This window comes from Zalophus californianus, chromosome 16 (assembly GCF_009762305.2).
Source record: "Zalophus californianus isolate mZalCal1 chromosome 16, mZalCal1.pri.v2, whole genome shotgun sequence".
NCBI classification, from domain to species: domain Eukaryota; kingdom Metazoa; phylum Chordata; class Mammalia; order Carnivora; family Otariidae; genus Zalophus; species Zalophus californianus.
Genome location: NC_045610.1, coordinates 4708841 through 4726451, shown reverse-complemented (window position 1 = coordinate 4726451; position 17611 = coordinate 4708841). Strand labels below are relative to the sequence as shown.

At 45.8% G+C, this 17611-nt stretch overlaps 1 protein-coding gene across 1 annotated transcript in view; it reads left to right on the top strand.

The window, feature by feature from the left end:
* Window positions 1–5860: 5860 nt before the first annotated feature.
* The window catches only part of MYH13 (myosin heavy chain 13), a 48931-nt gene continuing 37180 nt past the window's right edge, over window positions 5861–17611 (top strand). Inside the window, 10 exon segments of the mRNA XM_027625162.2 lie at window positions 5861–6064; window positions 7814–7957; window positions 8043–8199; window positions 10018–10045; window positions 10133–10244; window positions 11153–11245; window positions 13204–13267; window positions 13360–13458; window positions 13567–13670; window positions 14755–14893. Coding sequence (XP_027480963.2) covers window positions 5861–6064; window positions 7814–7957; window positions 8043–8199; window positions 10018–10045; window positions 10133–10244; window positions 11153–11245; window positions 13204–13267; window positions 13360–13458; window positions 13567–13670; window positions 14755–14893 — 1144 coding nt within the window.

Sequence of the window (17611 nt, the reverse complement as noted above, 5' to 3'; positions counted from 1 at the left end):
CACATGGGTGCAGGGTCGTCCTGTGGAAAGATGGTTTGAACTCCTTCTGCTGTTAGCGAGAGCCGGAATGAGGATTGATTGTCCTGAGGTTACAGGAAGACAGATTTTGCTCTAATGCAAGAAGAATCTTCAGCCTGTGAAAACTGCCCAAAAGGAAAAGAGCTGTCTGTCCCTGAAGGTGTTCAAGTAGGCAGGATAACACCTTTGCGGAAATATTGCTGACACGAATCGTGCCTCATCTAGGTAGTAAAATTAGGAGATACTGAGTTCTGAGTCCTGGTTAGAGTAGTGGCCAAAAGGAGAAAAATCTGCACCTCCAAACTGGTCGAGACTTGAAACCCATACGAAAGTCTTATTTCTCGGAGATGCCTAAAAACTGAGTTTGACCAAGAGTTATTATAGTTTCCCCCCAACTTTAGGCTTTAGTCTTATGCTACCATCACACATTTTGTGATATCCATTTAATACCAGTACTGTTAATTCACCTAATATTTTCATTTACATTGATTCATTCTTTCCCTTAGATTTGTTTTTGTGTTTTTTTCTTTTTTAAGTAGGCTCCCCACCCAGCGTGGAGCCCAATGCAGGGCTTGAACTTAGGACCCTGAGATCAAGACCTGAGCTGAGATCAAGAGTCAAATGCTCTGGGGAGGAGGGTGGGGGGATGGGTTAACCTGGTGATGGGTATTGAGGAGGGCACGTTCTGCATGGAGCACTGGGTGTTATGAACAAACAATGAATCATGGAACAGTACACCAAAACAAATTATGTAATATATGGTGATTAACATAACAATAAAAAAATTAAAAAAAAAAAGAGTCAAATGCTCAACGGACTGAGCCACCCAGGCGCCCCTCCTTAGATTTGTTTGGTTTTTTTTTTTAAGACTTTATTTATTTATTCGAGAGAGAGAGAGAGCACAAGAGTGGGGAGCGTCAGAGGGAGAAGCAGACTCCCCGCTAAGCAGGGAGCCCGATGTGGGACTCGATCCCGGGACTCCAGGATCATGACCTGAACCGAAGGCAGTCACCCAACCAACTGAGCCACCCAGGCGCCCCTTAGATTTGTTTTTTAAAGTCACCCCACCCTGTATGCTTGCTATGAAAATGTGGACCATGAGCTGAGATATTTGTTAGGTATTCAGAATTTCAACCCCACCCCAGACCTGCTGAATCAGAACACACATTTCAGCAAGATGCCCAGTTGGATTCGTATGCACACTAAATTGTGAGAAACACTGCCTTATATCACCAGCATAAACAGAGATAACACATATTACCCTACTTGATCAATTTTAATTTTCTTCTCATTTTTCACAAAATATTATCTCTGAGCTTGAAGAGCATCTTACAATCAATGAAAGGAGTACTGTCATAAGACACATTTTTTTCTTTATTTCTGAAACTCAAAACAATTTCTCTTATGATTGATGACAATTTGATTTTGATAAAATAATAGATTTAATAAGCACATCATTATTAAAATTAAGAAATATTTGCCTAAAGTCATTTTGTGTATGACCAACGGGACCATGCCATGGTTTGGGGAAGCAAGATAATGATTTAAGCTAGTGATTCCCAAACATCACTGGTTTTGAGGCCCTTGGGAAAAATTCAGATTCTCCAGTCCCAGCCACAGAGATTCTGTTGCAGATGATTTGGATGTGGATCATTTTCCAACATTTGGGGTACCATGCTTAATGCTAAGTCATGCTGAATCATGTATGGGTCACAAACCTGCAACCTGACAAGATCCCCTCATAGTGCAACCATTCTCAAGAGTGACCCATGGATCTTTGGAAACCCCTAAGAACTTTGCTGGAGAAACATGAGATCAAAACAATTTTCACAATAATACCTAGACACATTTGCCTTTTTCCCTGTGTTAACCTAATGATGCAAAGCAAAGGCAGATAAAACTTCTGATGCTTTATTACAAATCAAGGCATGGCACCAAACTGGACTAATAGTCATTGTCATTGTTATACGCTAACCCTGGGGGGAAAAAAGCTTTATTTTATTTAAAAATTTTTACTTAAAAATTACTTAAAATTTCCAGCAGCAAAAATTATTAATTTTGGTATAATTCAATTCTTGCATACATGTATTAATAATACTCTCTGAAATGGGAAGTCTGCATAAGGCACTCCAGCTGCATACCAGAGTTTGATGGTTGTCTCGAGGAAATGCACATGTATGGTTGGTCTGAGTTGCAATATGAACTAGCCACTTTATTCATGCAGCGCCATTATTACTTGAAAGAACTTCTAGTGTGCTTATCATTTCAAGGAAAACAACTGACAGCATTTGTTACTAATGATATTTTGAGCTTTCAAGCAAGAATTAGAATTTTGGAAAACGTTTATCTGCTACCACTAACTTGACCACTTCCTAATACTTAAGGAATTTTCTAATGAAATCAGTAGAGATATTAATGATTGTGATTATTTTATATTCTATGACGAAATGCGTCAACATTCAGAAGTTCTGTATAACTCCATGAACCAATATTTTCCAAATGACTAATGTAGGATATTCATACTTGGGGAGAGATCCATTCAAAGTTGAAATACAGACCAATGGATTATAATGTAACAGAGTACAAAATATTCATCGATACAGTTTCAGATTTTATTCCACATTGCAACTAGCCTTTAAAAAATGACCACTTGTCAAATTCTGGTATATCTAAGAGGATTATTCAAAATTATTTGAAAAGACAACAAAGGGGCACACCTGGCTGGCTCAGTCGGTGGAACGTACAACTCTTGATCTCAGGGTCATGAGTTCGAGCCCCATGTTGGGTACAGAGATTACATAAATACATACATACATACATATATATATATATATATATATATATATATATAAATGTTTACAAAGAAAAAGAAAAGACAGGGGCGCCTGGGCGGCTCAGTCGTTAAGCGTCTGCCTTCGGCTCAGGCCATGATCCTGAGGTCCTGGGACCAAGCCCTGCATCAGGCTCCCTGCTCAGCGGGAAGCCTGCTTCTCCCTCTCCCACTCTCTCTGCTTGTGTTCCCTCTCTCGCTGTGTCTCCCTCTCTCTCTGTCAAATAAATAAATAAAATCTTTTAAAAGAAAAAGAAAAGACAATGAAAAAACTCTTTCCTTTTCCCAATTACATAACTGCATAAGGGCAGATTGTCTGTATTTACTTTAACGAAAAAGAACAAAAACAAAAACAAAAAGCCTTATGGCAACAGACTGAATACAGAAGCAGAAATGAAAATCCAGTCTTTTATTCAGTAGACATTAAAGAAAGTTCTAAAGGGGTGCCTGGGTGGCTCAGTCGGTTAAGCGTCTGCCTTCAGCTCGGGTCATGATCCCAGGGTCCTGGGATCGAACCCCGCATTGGGCTCCCTGCTCAGCGGAGAGCCTGCTTCTCCCTGCTCCCACCCCACCCCCCCGCTCATGTTCTCTCTCTCTCTCTCAAATAAATAAATAAAATCTTTTTAAAAAATAAAGAAGAAAGAAAGTCATAAAAATGAGAAACAATGCTACTCTTCCCACTAATTTATTTTCATTTTGGAAAATATAGTCATCTTAATAAAAAGGTTATTTATGTTAACATGCAGTGTAATTTCTAATATGATAAATATCAGTAGATATGACCAACATAAGCCAAAGCTTGCTGGGTTCTCAATTATTTTTGAGAGTGTGAAGGGATTCTGAGAACACAAAATTGGAGAACCACTGCTATTGTAAAGCCCACTTAAGCCACAACCCTGGGGACCACCGTTAGGGAAGGGGAAAGCTGTGTGTATGAATTCTTTGTTTTAAGATTTTATTTATTTATTTGAGAGAGAGAGAGCACAATTGGGAGGGAGGAGCAGGCTCCCCGCTGAGCAGGGAGCTGGACACGGGGCTCCATCCCAGGACCGCAGGATCATGATCTGAGCCAAACGCAGACACTTAAGCAACTGAGCCACCCAGGCGCCCCTGCACGAATTTGTTTTGATCCACTAGCCAGGAACAGATAAAAGTCTGAACCAGCACAATGCCCACAGGCCAGGGGCCCTCTTTCTGGGAGCGCTGACTTCCAGCCTCCTTCTGTGAAAATCTAACCACCATGGTTCAGTAGAGCCAGTGGCCAAAGTAAAACTACGATGTAACTTAGCCGAATAAGGTCCAGAGGGAAGCAGATGCTTTTCTTTCTGTAGGAATAAAACCCCGCAGCAGCGCAGGAAGGAATAATAAAACAAGTTACCAAATGAAGAGCGATTTCATAACGGGGGAGCTGGGGGAGGCTGGCTTCCAAGAGAGAACCATAAGATGTTCAATTCTCCTACTTCTAATAGGAAACGTAAAAATCCTCATTAAAAAAATATGAACTTTTCTGAAGAGAAAGTGTGTGTGACTTCACTCTATAATCAGTTACAGGAGAATGAGTGGGAAGGGAAAGGGGAAGAATAGGGAAGGGAAGCGACGTGGGGAAAAGAAGTGGAGGAGTCCAAGGGTCAGAATCCAGAGGGAGCTGGACAACCAGATGCATATGCAGAAAAGGAATCTGAGAACTTCACCACCTGCAGGGGACTTAGAAATGAGCTCGGCTTGCTACTTCGTTTTTAAGTGGAAATACACAGCAGCCCAGAGAAGCTAAGTGGCTCGACTGAGTTCAGCGCTGGGACTTTAAAGCCAGATTTTCTGGCTTCTAAGCAGGGAAAAACAGAGAGGGGCCCAAGGAAAGGGGGATGGTTTGGGGAAGGAGTTACAGAAAGGATGGGAGGGAGGGAACGGGAGAGAGGGAGAAGCAGAGGCAGAAAGGCACACACACACACACACACACACACACACACACACACACACACGTGCGCGCGCACGCGCGCATGCACCAGCCGGTGAATTATAAGGCAGATATTAATCTAATTAAGCACTGCTTGTCACACTCTGACATTGCTATACACAACTGAAGTTTGGAGACCACTGCACTTAGACCTGATACTTCTCAGTCTGCTATGTAATCCCCTGGAAATCTCATTAAAAAATGCAGCTTCTGATTCTGTAATCTGGGGTGGGTCAGAGATTCTGCATTTCTAACACACTCCTGGGTGGTACGATATAACAGATTCTAGGACCACACTTGTAGGAAGGCTTTAGACCTGCCTTTCTCAGATGTGGTCCCCAGACCAGCAGCATCAGCATCCCCTGGGAACTTGCTGGAAATGCAAATTCTCAGGCCCCATCCCAGACCTAGAATCAAAACTCCAGGGTTGGGGGCTTGACCATCTGTGTTTTAACAAGCCCTCCAGGTAACTCTGGTTGCACATTAACGTCTGGATTCACTGCATTTGGCCATAATGCCCCCCATCAGCTTGCTACCTAGAATGTACTAAGCAAGCATGGCAAGACTTTACATTCATGTCATTACTATTCACTGGGCCGTCTGAGATTTCTACTAGGAATTATCAACATTCCAATAATTCTTTTCAGAAGCCCTTAAGATTTGGGAATGACGCTGAGATCATGGGGCTCAAACATGAGGTGTACTTAAGGAAGTGCTTCTCAAATCCCCCTTCATTGGGCTCACTCTAATTGGTTCAGACTTCCTTCCATTTGTGGGACTGAACTAACAGATATCCCCCCAAATCAGCACTCACGGATGAAAACAACCCCTCAAATGTTTTTCCTAGAGTACGGTCTCTCCTTTAGCTCACTCCCACTTGCCCAATCTAAGTCCCTAGACCTGGTTCTGGATTCCCCAGGACCTAAATTAATACCAGGAGCTTTTGATCTGGCCCCCTGTCTGCATGGAAATAACAGGGTGGGGCCCTTCCTATTCAGGAGTCCCTGCAAACTCCAGACTCAACTGTCTCCCTGGTCTTCCCAGCACCCCCTGCAGCCATGAGCTCTGATGCAGAAATGGCCATTTTTGGAGAAGCAGCTCCCTACCTGCAGAAGCCAGAGAAGGAGAGAATAGAGGCACAAAATCGTCCATTTGATTCTAAGAAAGCCTGCTTTGCAGTGGATGATAAGGAAATGTACGTGAAAGGTATAATCCAGAGCAGGGAAAATGACAAAGTCACAGTCAAGACCCTGGATGACTGGGTAAGTGTTGATCTCAGATGTCCTCCATCACTTGCCTTTGGAGTGGGATATTAGAAATCGTATGCTGGTCCATAGGAATCTGAAGGTAGAACATAACGTACACTTACCTCTTCCATAGTGAAGTAACAGGTGAAAGCTCCTATTGCAAACACCTTCACTCCTGCTTCTTTCACTTTTCCAGAATTTGGGCTTTGAGAGTTTTTGTTGTAACGTTTGCTTTGTAAAAAGGGGAAGTTGAGGGTGGCAGAGGTTGGACCATTTAAGGGAGAGATTGGTGCTGATCACTGCTGGGTGGGCCTGGCAAATATCCCTCCCTGGGCTGTGGAGTGACTTCCAGAGGAAACACTGGAGGCGATGCCTAGCTTAATGTCGAGAATTACAGTGCATCGTTCAATCCAATATTTACTGGACACCTACCACGTCTAGCATCTGTCCTTTTGCAAATGGAAGCAAATCTCAGCACCTGCTTTCCCACAGTTTACCATCTAGTGTAGGAATCAAGATGTGCCTGGCAGGTATGACTCTCAGTTCACAAACTCAGGCATACGAAGCAGATCTTTCTTTTATTTCTTGTTTGTTTGTTTGTTTGTTGAACTTAACCTCTCATTTCAGCCTCTTTTCACTGGGAGGGAAATAAATTTTCTTCAGTCATTCTTCGGGTCTGCTCCTATGGTTGTGCCTCATTTTCAGGACCTTACACCGTACCACACTGAGGACCTCACCACCACCACCCCACCCCACCCTGAACTATCAGCTAAGAAACAAGTCCCAGTCTTTGAAGCTTCAGGATGCACAGACTTTTCCATCTCCCCTGTGCTACTTTGGGTGTCTCTAATGTAGGGCAGTGGGGCAAAAGAGTCTCCTTTCCTCAAGAGATTTGACATGTACCAACAAATCCCCTTCCTTTTGTTTTTTCACTAAAACCCTCAAAGCTTTTCTAAGGGCTTAGGCTTTGGGAAAACAGAAGCCAGAAAGCTTTATAGGCTCTTTCTCTTTTCTGCCCTATTTTCTACCTCTCCTGAGTAATGGAGTGCAGAGCTAGCTGTATGCTTGAGTGGGGGAGTCAGGAGGGGGCAAACCCAGAGGAGGGAAATGATGTAATAGTCTCAGAAATATTGTTCAGCCATGGGCCATGCTGCAAGTTCAAATGTTTTAACTATTAGAGCAGAGCTGCAAGGAATTATGGAAGCCTTGAAAAGACAGGAAGACAGGAAACGGGTCACAGAAGAGATGTGCCTTGAGTTGAACTTTGAGGGTTTCTGCACATAATTTCAATGAAGATAGTCCAGACAAAGGAACCCATGTGAGCAGAAGTATTGAGGTGGAAATGCACAGAATACATTGGAGCATTCCTTTCCAATCTTCCAACCTTTGTTTCATTGAAGCACTCAAAGCAAATGGGAATAAACAGAGGCAAACTGCCGTGGGACCTGGGTCATCCTGAGTCCGACCTGAACCCTGAGGGCTGAAGGGCTCTGTTGCTGTGCACACTGTTAACTCATCCTTGGCACACACGATGGCACACTTAAGGGGGGGGCATGAGACCGGAACTGGCTATGCAGTTTGACCAGAATTGGGTTAATCAAGGACAGTTATTTGTGGATCATCTCTTTGAATGACCCAAGAAGCGATTCATGCTAATGGGGTGATTTACCTGCCATCTCTCACTACTTCCACCACACCAAGTAGAGCAGGGTTCACAGAATTGGCTCTCCTTCTCCGTCATGTGCTTTTCTTCTCAATCCCTAGACACTCACTCTCAACAGTGACCAGGTGTTCCCCATGAACCCTCCCAAATTTGACAAGATCGAGGACATGGCCATGATGACCCACCTGCATGAGCCCGCTGTGCTGTACAACCTCAAAGAGCGTTACGCAGCCTGGATGATCTACGTGAGCACTCTTCAGCATCTCCCAATCCCGTCTATCTCTCTGAGTAAAGACAAGATCCTCATGTCACATTTTCTGGTTTTCTCAGACCTACTCGGGCCTCTTCTGCATCACCGTGAACCCCTACAAGTGGTTGCCAGTGTACAACCCCGAGGTGATGGCCGCCTACCGAGGCAAGAAGCGCCAGGAGGCCCCACCCCACATCTTCTCCATCTCCGACAACGCCTATCAGTTCATGCTGGCGGGTGAGCAATTTCTTCAATCCCTATTTTTTAAAAATAGTTTTTAGTTAATTATGCAAGCCATTTAACTGGACAGGTTCTTAGCTAATTATTCAAGCCTTTCAGAAGGACTTGATCATCTGAATGGGGCGATGGTCAAGGTGACCTTCAGAGACTCTGATGATTTCATGATGAAGAGCCAGAGGTGCATATCTCCCATTTGCAGGAAGGTGCAGAGGCCAGTGCTCACGATTGGAGCCCTGCTGTGCACCTGCTTGTTTGGGGGAACGTGGAATCCAGGGAGATGCCCTGCCCCCACCTCCAAAGAACCCCCCCACACACACACCAACATGAGCATGCTTAGAAGAAGAGAGATTAGATTAATAGCCACTAGGGTGCAAAATTGGAGAACCGGGCACAGCAATGTCCTGCACAGTCTTCTTTCCCAGACTCGGGTTCCTCTTTCTCTTCCCTAAATTCCCAGAATGGCACAGGACATAGACACGTGGTAATACTGCCGTGTCACTATGTTTCGAGTCACTTTTGTCTGTCCCACTTTCACCTGACTTGGTCTGATGCAGACTCAAGAGGCAGAAGCAAGCCTGTGAGATCTGAAGACACTTGGAGTCATCTACTAAACCTTCAGTTGCCCAAACCTCAGGTCTTCTTCTCTCACACTCAAGCCTAGCCATCCCTGCACACTTAATATTTGTCTTCAAATTGACCAAAGGTGCATCGGTTTTCAAGGGAAGATCAATAGCACTATTTGTAGGAGTTTCCTAGGGCTGCTGTACCAGAGTACCACAAGATGGGTGGCTTACACAGCAGAAATTATTGTCTCCAAGTCTGGAGGTGGAAAGTCCGAGGTTGGGGTGTCAGCGGGGTCCTCTCCTCCCCAGGGCTGAGAGGCAGAATCCATTCCCTGCCTCTCTCACAGTTTCTTGGTGGTTTGGTGGCCCTCTTGGGGGTTCCTTGGTAGAAGCGCCTCCCTGCTTACACAATCGCCTGTAGGCGGCATTCTCCCTGTGTACGTCTGTCTCCAAATCTCTCCTTTTGATAAGGATGCCAATCGTATTGGATTAGGGCCACTCCAGTATGACTTCATCTTTTTTTTTCTTAAGATTTTATTTATTTATTTTTGAGAGAGAGAGAGAGAGAAAGAGAAAGCCCAAGCGGGAGTGGGGGGAAGAAGAAGCAGGCTCCCCACTGAGCAGGGAGCCCGATGTGGCACTCGATCCCAGGACCCTGGGATCATGACCTGAGCCAAAGGCAGACACTTCACCGACTGAGCCACCCAGGCACCCCCAATGTGACTTCATCTTCACTAATAACATCTACAATGACCCAGTTTCCAAATAAGGTCATATTCTGAGGTCCTGGGGGTAAGAACCTCAACAGATGAATTAGGGTAGAGGGGGCCACAACTCAACTCATAAATGATTGTAAGTGGAAAACCATGATCACCTTCCACAAGTACAGAGTAAAGGTAAAGGAAAAACCCAAGGACAACCCATCAATCTCCATGGATTCTAATTAGAAGCTGCACCTTCCCACAAGCCCCGAGTCTGAGACTCGCTCTCTTCGTTAAAAAAGGAGATGAGAAATTGCTGGTCAGCAGTTGAAGATCTAGGAACAAGAATCACTTTCCCTGTGGGATTGACTGTTCACTTGCCATGTGGAAAATCTACACTAATCGTCTCCAGGAAGATTAGCCACGCCCAAGTCCTCACACTGCTAGTTCACAGCAAAGCCATCACTCCAATCACCCCTGGAGCTGCCCTATTTTTATATTCCATGTGTTTGCTGTTCCTTTATTTTGTTTTCTCCCCTCTGCCTTTCTAGATCGAAACAATCAGTCCATACTCCTCACGTGAGTAACCTGAGTTTGCTCCACGATGACTTCGAAGCCAAAGCCGTCCCTCCCACTCCTCTATCTTACTTGCTTTTAAATCGACAGCGGAGAATCCGGGGCGGGGAAGACGGTGAACACCAAGCGTGTCATCCAGTACTTTGCGACAATTGCGGTTACTGGGGACAAAAAGAAGGAGCCGCAGCCAGGCAAGATGCAGGTGAGGAGCTCCCTGCATCTAGAGGTTTGCTGGAGTAAGGACAGCTTAAAGACGGGGTGAGCACCGAGTGGGTGCAGGGCTCGGTGCTCAGCAGAGATGCACCGGGCGGGGTCTGGTCCCACTGGTGCTTGTGCGGCAAGGCTCGGGTGGTGCCACCTGATGGACGCCAGAGGTAGCACCGGCTCCATCCTCAACAAGCCCAGGTACGGTGAGCAGCTCCCTGCGTGCTCGGCTGGAGAAAGGATGCTTTGGGGGGTGAGGGGGGGGAGAGTAAAAATTCTGCTTTCTATAAGCAGACTTCTTTTTTCTTTTTTTTAGATTTTATTTATTTATTTGAGAGAGAGAGCGCGCTAGAGAGAGAGGGCAAGCATGAGTCGGAAGCAGAGGGAGAGGGAGAAGCAGACTCCCCACTGAGCAGGAAGCCCGATGCGGGGCTCGATCTCAGGACCCTGGGATCATGACCTGAACTGAAAGCAGACGCTTCACCGACTGAACCACCCAGGTGCCCCTATAAGCAGACTTCTAAGCAAAAATTCTCATGACATATTTTATGTGACTTAAAAATTTTTTTGAGAGCCACTATTTCTTTTTTTCTTTTCTTTTTTTTTTTTTTTTTTGAGAACCACTATTTCTATTGTATGATTCCTTGGGTGACTTTGAATATGGAATGGCCAGACTCACGTCGATGCTGTACTAATGAGACCCTCTCCAAGATGGGACCTTGAAGCCTCCTCGGGTGATAGAGATGGGCCCATGGGTACCTTCACCCATCTGCACTGGCCACCACGCTGGGCTGGTCAGCTTCTCTCCCTGGACCCTGCCCAGAGCATCCACACTTTTGAGTCACCATGGGCTCCTTCAGAGGACCCTCCAAAGTCCTCCCTTTGCTTTTCCTTATTTATTATTAGGGGACTCTGGAAGATCAAATCATCCAGGCCAACCCCCTGCTTGAGGCCTTTGGAAACGCCAAGACCGTGAGGAATGACAACTCCTCAAGATTTGTAAGATCCAGTCCAATTTTAACTACTCTCCTCCCCCCACCAAGAACCAAACCCTCTCCTCAAATGCTAGATATAAAAAATAATAATAATAATCCCACATAAACTAGAATATAGCCCGCCTTATTCTACCCTCAAGTGATTCAGATCAATTGAGCCCTGCTGGGATAATCGGATACACCATTGGCTCATTGTCAACAGTGGGGAGGGTGGTCATCTGTCCATTCCTAACTAAGCTCATCACCTCAGTCAGAGCATCCCGAAGTCATGGTGATTCAAATTCCACAAGTAGAGATCAAATTCTTTATGCTACACTTGCTCTCGCTAGAGGGAAGCATTTTAAAATTCCGAAGTCCATTGAGCAATCTCCATTGGCTTATTAGCCATGGAAACCTTAGTTTGAATTAAGTGAGCAGGTTTGAACTCCTCCAAGTCAGAAGGCAATGGGAAAAGGAAAAACCTGGGGAAGTCAGGAGAGCTCAAAACTTGGGAATACGTTGATGTTGTAGATACTGAAGGATATGTTCCATCCTTCGATGTTTTGCTTAAGATTCGCTCATCCAAAGAGGTCTTTACTTCCCCATGGGCAAATAAACAAACATCCAGCCCTCTACCTGATCTCACTATACCACGAAATGAGCAACTACCATGAGGCGAAGCCCTCGCTTATGCCTATAGTTACAAGAGAATATCAGGACTCCACACATCTCAGGAGCTGGATAATCTCAAGCTTGTGTTTTATTGTTTCTTCTCAAGGGTAAATTGGTCACTGATGAGAAAGTAGATGCAGCCATCAGAGACTGTGGCTATGAGCCCTGACCTTTCTTTCTTTCCCTTGGTCCTCTGTGCATTGCCCATCCTAGTGCACAACTAAAAACTCTTGATTGTAGGGGATCTGGGTGCATGTTACACAGCAGAGATAGAGTGTACATACTTGCACCAAGTTAGTAATTGTGCTAACCTGGCACCAGCTTTAAAATGAAAGACAATGCCTTTAGATACTCCCATTGCCACTCCCATTTATTTCATACTTGGGTCTTTCCTCTTGGCCCTGACCCAGAAGTCACGATTGCCCTGGTTAGCTTGTCCACCTTCTACCCACCAAACAAACATTTGCAGACTAAAACTTCCATCATCTTCTACTGAGCAGCTAGCAACACACTGAAGACCAACACTTACAGTTCACTCATGCCTCCAGTGACCCTTCACCAACTCTCCCCAAGCTTCATTCGGAAAACAGTGACAAGATTATGAAGTGCTGACTCTGTGGGTAGATGAACAAAGCAACATTTTTGCCTTTCAGATTTGCTCACAATGTGGTAGAAACCAGTCGCTCATAAAATTTCACCTCTTGCCTCCCCTCCAAAGGGGAGAACTCAGACTCTGAATGTGTATTTTGGGAGCCAGAGAACCTAGCCTGAGCCTGGGAGCTAGGTTTGTGTATAGTAAGGGATAAGGAAAACCAAAGCAAGAAATCTCAGAAAGAACACCCAGAGGCAAAAGAAAGAGAGAAGGGAGGGAGTACGGGAGGAAGGAAAGGAAAAGAGAAAGAGAGAAAGAGAGAAAGGAAGGAAGGAAGGAAGTTTGTCAAGATGGTCCAACCAGGTCTATCAAAGTTATCATGAAGCATTTGGGAATCCAGGTACCAGAGAGCAGGATAAAAACCAAGGGGACCATCTAGAGTGAGGTGATCCCAAGCAGAAGTTGGAGAGGGAGCCTGAGGGTGTCCCCAAAACTGGAAGAACAGGGTCAGATTCTTTGGGTAGAACTATCTGAGTCTTGGCTAAGCCAACTTGGGAATTCTGGGTGCCAGGCAGACAGAGAGGAGGGAAGTCCTCCCTTCTAGCATCACTTCCCTGACCCTACATTTCCCACCCATGGCTGGTAGCACCTGGCAAAAGCCAGCCACAATACCATCTACATAAAATAACTGTGATGTTTGTCAACCTGCCATTGGACAGGGGAAGTTCATTCGGATTCATTTTGGAGCCACAGGAAAGCTGGCCTCAGCGGACATTGAAACCTGTGAGTCCCAACGCCATATTGGGCACCGTGGTATTTGGCCACAAAGGCACCTCCTAGGAACCTGAAGCCACATTCTTTCTTATTCCCCTTAGATCTCTTAGAAAAATCCAGAGTGACGTTTCAGTTATCCAGTGAGAGAAGCTATCACATTTTTTACCAAATCTTGTCAAACAAGAAGCCAGAACTCATTGGTAAGTTCTTGGGGTATTGGTCTCATCCTCCAAGTTAGTCACATTGGAGAGATAGCCAGAGTGCCTCGAGCATGTGTGAGATGCTAACAGGACCTTCGTGTTTCGCAGACTTGCTCCTCATTTCAACCAATCCCTTTGACTTCCCCTTCATGAGCCAGGGAGAGGTCACAGTGGCGAGCATTAATGACAGCGAAGAACTGCTAGCAACTGATGTAAGCACTTTCTCTCCTTCCTTCTTCCTTTCAGCACAAAATTACTGAGTTTGTGAATCGAGAGGCATGCTAGCGATCGAATCAGAAACTGGGACCCAGGGATGCTCAGTGATCAGACCCGAGCTCTCAGAAATCAAGATGTCGAGGGAAATTAGTCCAGATGGTACCCCTCCCCACTCAACTCCACCCCAGGAGATGCTCGGGGGGGGAGGGCGGGGGAGGGACAGAAAGTTCTCCAAAATGGGCCTCCAGTTTCGTTCTCTAGCATTTTAGAGTGGGGTTTTGCACATATAAGATTTTTTTTAAAGGTTTTGTGGGAACTTCTCAGGCCACAAAACCATCTGCACAGTTCTTTAAGAAAATTTTTAAAATACAGCAAAGAGTAAAGCAGGAAAAACAACCCACTCTGTAGGAGCAGACGCTCCACACCGCGTGCTACCTGCCCCCCCCCCATCAAGCTCACATTCGGCTTCCACACATCCTCGGTGCACCTGTCGGGCCTCCGACCATTAGCTTTGGGAAGTATTTCCAACGTTCATAACTAGAATAATAATAATAACATATGGATGGTGCCTCACTCCATGCCTAGCACAGGGGGGCTCTGCAGAAGTTCGCCCCTTTTTTATTTGAAAAATGATGGCATTCTCTTCGATGACCTTCCCTTCCAGTTCTAACAGGCTGGCGCACCATATTGTCTCAATTCTGAACATCAGAATTCCTGGGTTATAATGCCAGACTCTCGAGGTGTTGGACACTGTTTCTCAGACACTCTCCATGAGAATTCTTTCTCCTGGTATCACACAGTGGTTCCCAGTGGCCTCCTCCAGAAAATAGCCCCAAATCTATGTAAAGGATTCAAATCAGTTCTGATTAGATGGAAGAAAACGGAGTATTCACATTTTCTTCCCATAATCTCCACCCTCCCACACAAACATGTTAAAGAAACGGCTTTTAACCCCTAACTTAACATACCGTTCCGTCATCCACTTCTTTGGGCAAATGCTGTCTCACGGGCTGGACAGAAAGGGTGAAAATGGAGGGACAACTGAGTCCCTGTGACAACTGTCCTTTCTCTAACTCCCAGAATGCCATTGACATCCTGGGCTTCAGCTCAGAGGAGAAAGTCGGGATCTACAAGCTCACGGGGGCCGTGATGCATTACGGGAACATGAAGTTCAAGCAGAAGCAGCGGGAGGAGCAGGCTGAGCCCGATGGCACCGAAGGTAACTCGTCCGGGCAGAGACTGCCATCTGACTCTGCCCCTGTGTTCATGTGTGGACGGGGCCCAGTGGGATGAGCTCTGGGTTCATCCTGAGAGCTGCTCTTCAGAAGTTGCACAAACAGAATGTGAGGTGTCCCAAGTTCATTGTGCTTGCCCTGGGGAAAGTCCACTCCCTCTGTCAAGGAATCCTATAGTGGTGGATCCGTGAAAAACAAAAGACATCATTCTCATGAATGAATAATCACTGTCCACCCTGCAGTTCACCTGTTATGTTAAGGTGGGCATTGACGAGAGGATATAGTTCCGTGAACTTCACTTTTTCTCCGTGCATGTCATTATTCATATGCAGAACACGGTCCTAAGCACCTGGGCCAGGTGAAGAAGTTTCCTCCTCCCATTGTCTTCAAGTCCACTCTGATATCTGTTGAACTTGACCCTGAACCAAGGACTGGTGTACAAATCTCCCCCCTCCCCCACCCCATGACTCTCATCTGGGTGGTCACCCCATCCCCCTCTGCCTGGCCCTGGAAACAGAGCCCCCGGCAGGGGGAGGGGCTACCAGCAGCAGGACCCACCCACCATGCACCCTGCTCAACTGGCCTCATCTCTCACACGGTCTTATGAGCTCTGTAAGGAAAAGACTGCTTCATCTCCAAAAATTCTATTGTTACATCCCCACAATGTGTGAAGAAGTGTGTCTTGAACAATAGCCTTGAAAGCAAGGCCAGGAAAGTATATGGGACTTTATCACTGTCCATAAAGGCTCACCTGATTAGGGTCGGGTTGCCCGGGATCATCTCTTTTTATTTCTTTTTTATTTTTTATTGTTATGTTAATCACCATACATTACATCATTTGTTTTTGATGTAGTGTTCCATGATTCATTGTTTGTGCATAACACCCAGTGCTCCACGCAGAACGTGCACTCTTTAAAACCAATCACCAGGCTAACCCATCCCCCCACCCCCCTCCCCTCTAGAACCCTCAGTTTGTTTTTCAGAGTCCATCGTCTCTCATGGTTCGTCTCCCCCTCCGACTTACTCCCCTTCATTCTTCCCCTCCTGCTATCTTCTTTTTTTCCTTAACATATGTTGCATTATTTGTTTCAGAAGTACAGATCTGTGAGTCAACAGTCTTGCACAATTCATAGCGCTCACCATAGCACATACCCTACCCACTGTCTATCACCCAGCCACCCCATCCCTCCCACCCCCCAGCACTCCAGCAACCCTCAGTTTGTTTCCTGAGATTAAGAATTCCTCATATCAGCGAGGTCATATGATACATGTCTTTCTCTGATTGACTTATTTCACTCAGCATAACACCCTCCAGTTCCATCCACGTCGTTGCAAATGGCAAGATCTCATTCCTTTTGATGGCTGCATAATATTCCATTGTGTATATATTCATCTCTTTTTATTAATTTCAAGTCAACTGATTAGTGACCTCATCACAGGAGTAATAAAATAGCCCATCAACTTTCATTGATCCCACCCTTCGCACAAGTGGAGGGGATTATGCACGGAATGTACACCAGGGGGCGCCAATCCTCGGGGCCATCTTGGAATCTGGCGTGGGGCAGTGGTGCAACATAAGTGGCCGCAGAGAAACTGTTCAGAGCAAGAGACACTTCTGATTGGGGTAATCAGGGAAGGCTTCATGGAGGAAGAGGGCACTGAAATGGACTTTGAAGGATGGGTAGGATTCTAAACGTTGTGGGGGGGAGGTGGGGGAGAAGGCAATCTGGGCAGAGGAAGCATAATGACCAAGGGGACTGAACAGCAGAGGGGTCCACTTTGGCTACAGAAGAGGATGTGTGCGGTGAATTTGTAAGAGATGGGGATTAAAAGGTGGCTATTTTGGTATTAGTTGAAGAAGGCCTTGAATGTCGGGATAAATGGTTTAGAATGTACACGGTAGGCACCGGAAACCATGAACTCTCCACAGAGCAGGGGAGGTTCATGGGAATTAATCTGTGAGCAGTCAGGCTCACCAAGAGCGTGGGACCTTGAAAAGAAAGTGTATCAGGCTCCTCAGCAAAGATGGATCATATGATAAATATCACGGCGGGGGCTCAGGCCCCCTTCCAGCCCCAGCTGCTGTGTGTTCAGTGTGCAGGAGTAGAAAGATCCTACAAACAGGAAAGTGGGGCTATAATCCAGCCCTGAGGTCCTCTGATGATGATGTCAGTCCAAGTGAACATTTGCTGAGTGCTCGCCACACACCAGGCCCCCACTTCATGACAACCCAGCCCATGGGGTCCTGCCACAACCCCCCCCACCACCAGTTTACAGATGAGAAAACTGAGTAATAAGGAAGCAAAACCAAAATTTGAATGTCAGGCCGTCTGAGTCTAGAACCCAGGCTCTCTGCCACTATGTTATTCCAAACGAGGGAGATGCCAGCTATTCTGAAGGGACAGCAAGCAGGGTTTGGTGGCTGTCTGACCACAGGCAGGTCAGGGATGAGGAGAAAGGATGTAATCACCCCAAGCTTTCAACTTTAAGACTAGAAGAATATCATCTTCCCACGTGGGCAGAGCAGGAGAAAGGGATAGTTTGAGCAAAGAGGAAAGCATACATTTGGCCTCTTATGAAGCACTTCACAAAGACAGTCCTGGATTTTTATTGGCTCAACTCTCCAGCCAGCAATAATGTAATGTTCTCAACCAAGGAGGAGCTGTCCCTAGAGGAGTGATATTTCTCTACGTTCTCCATGA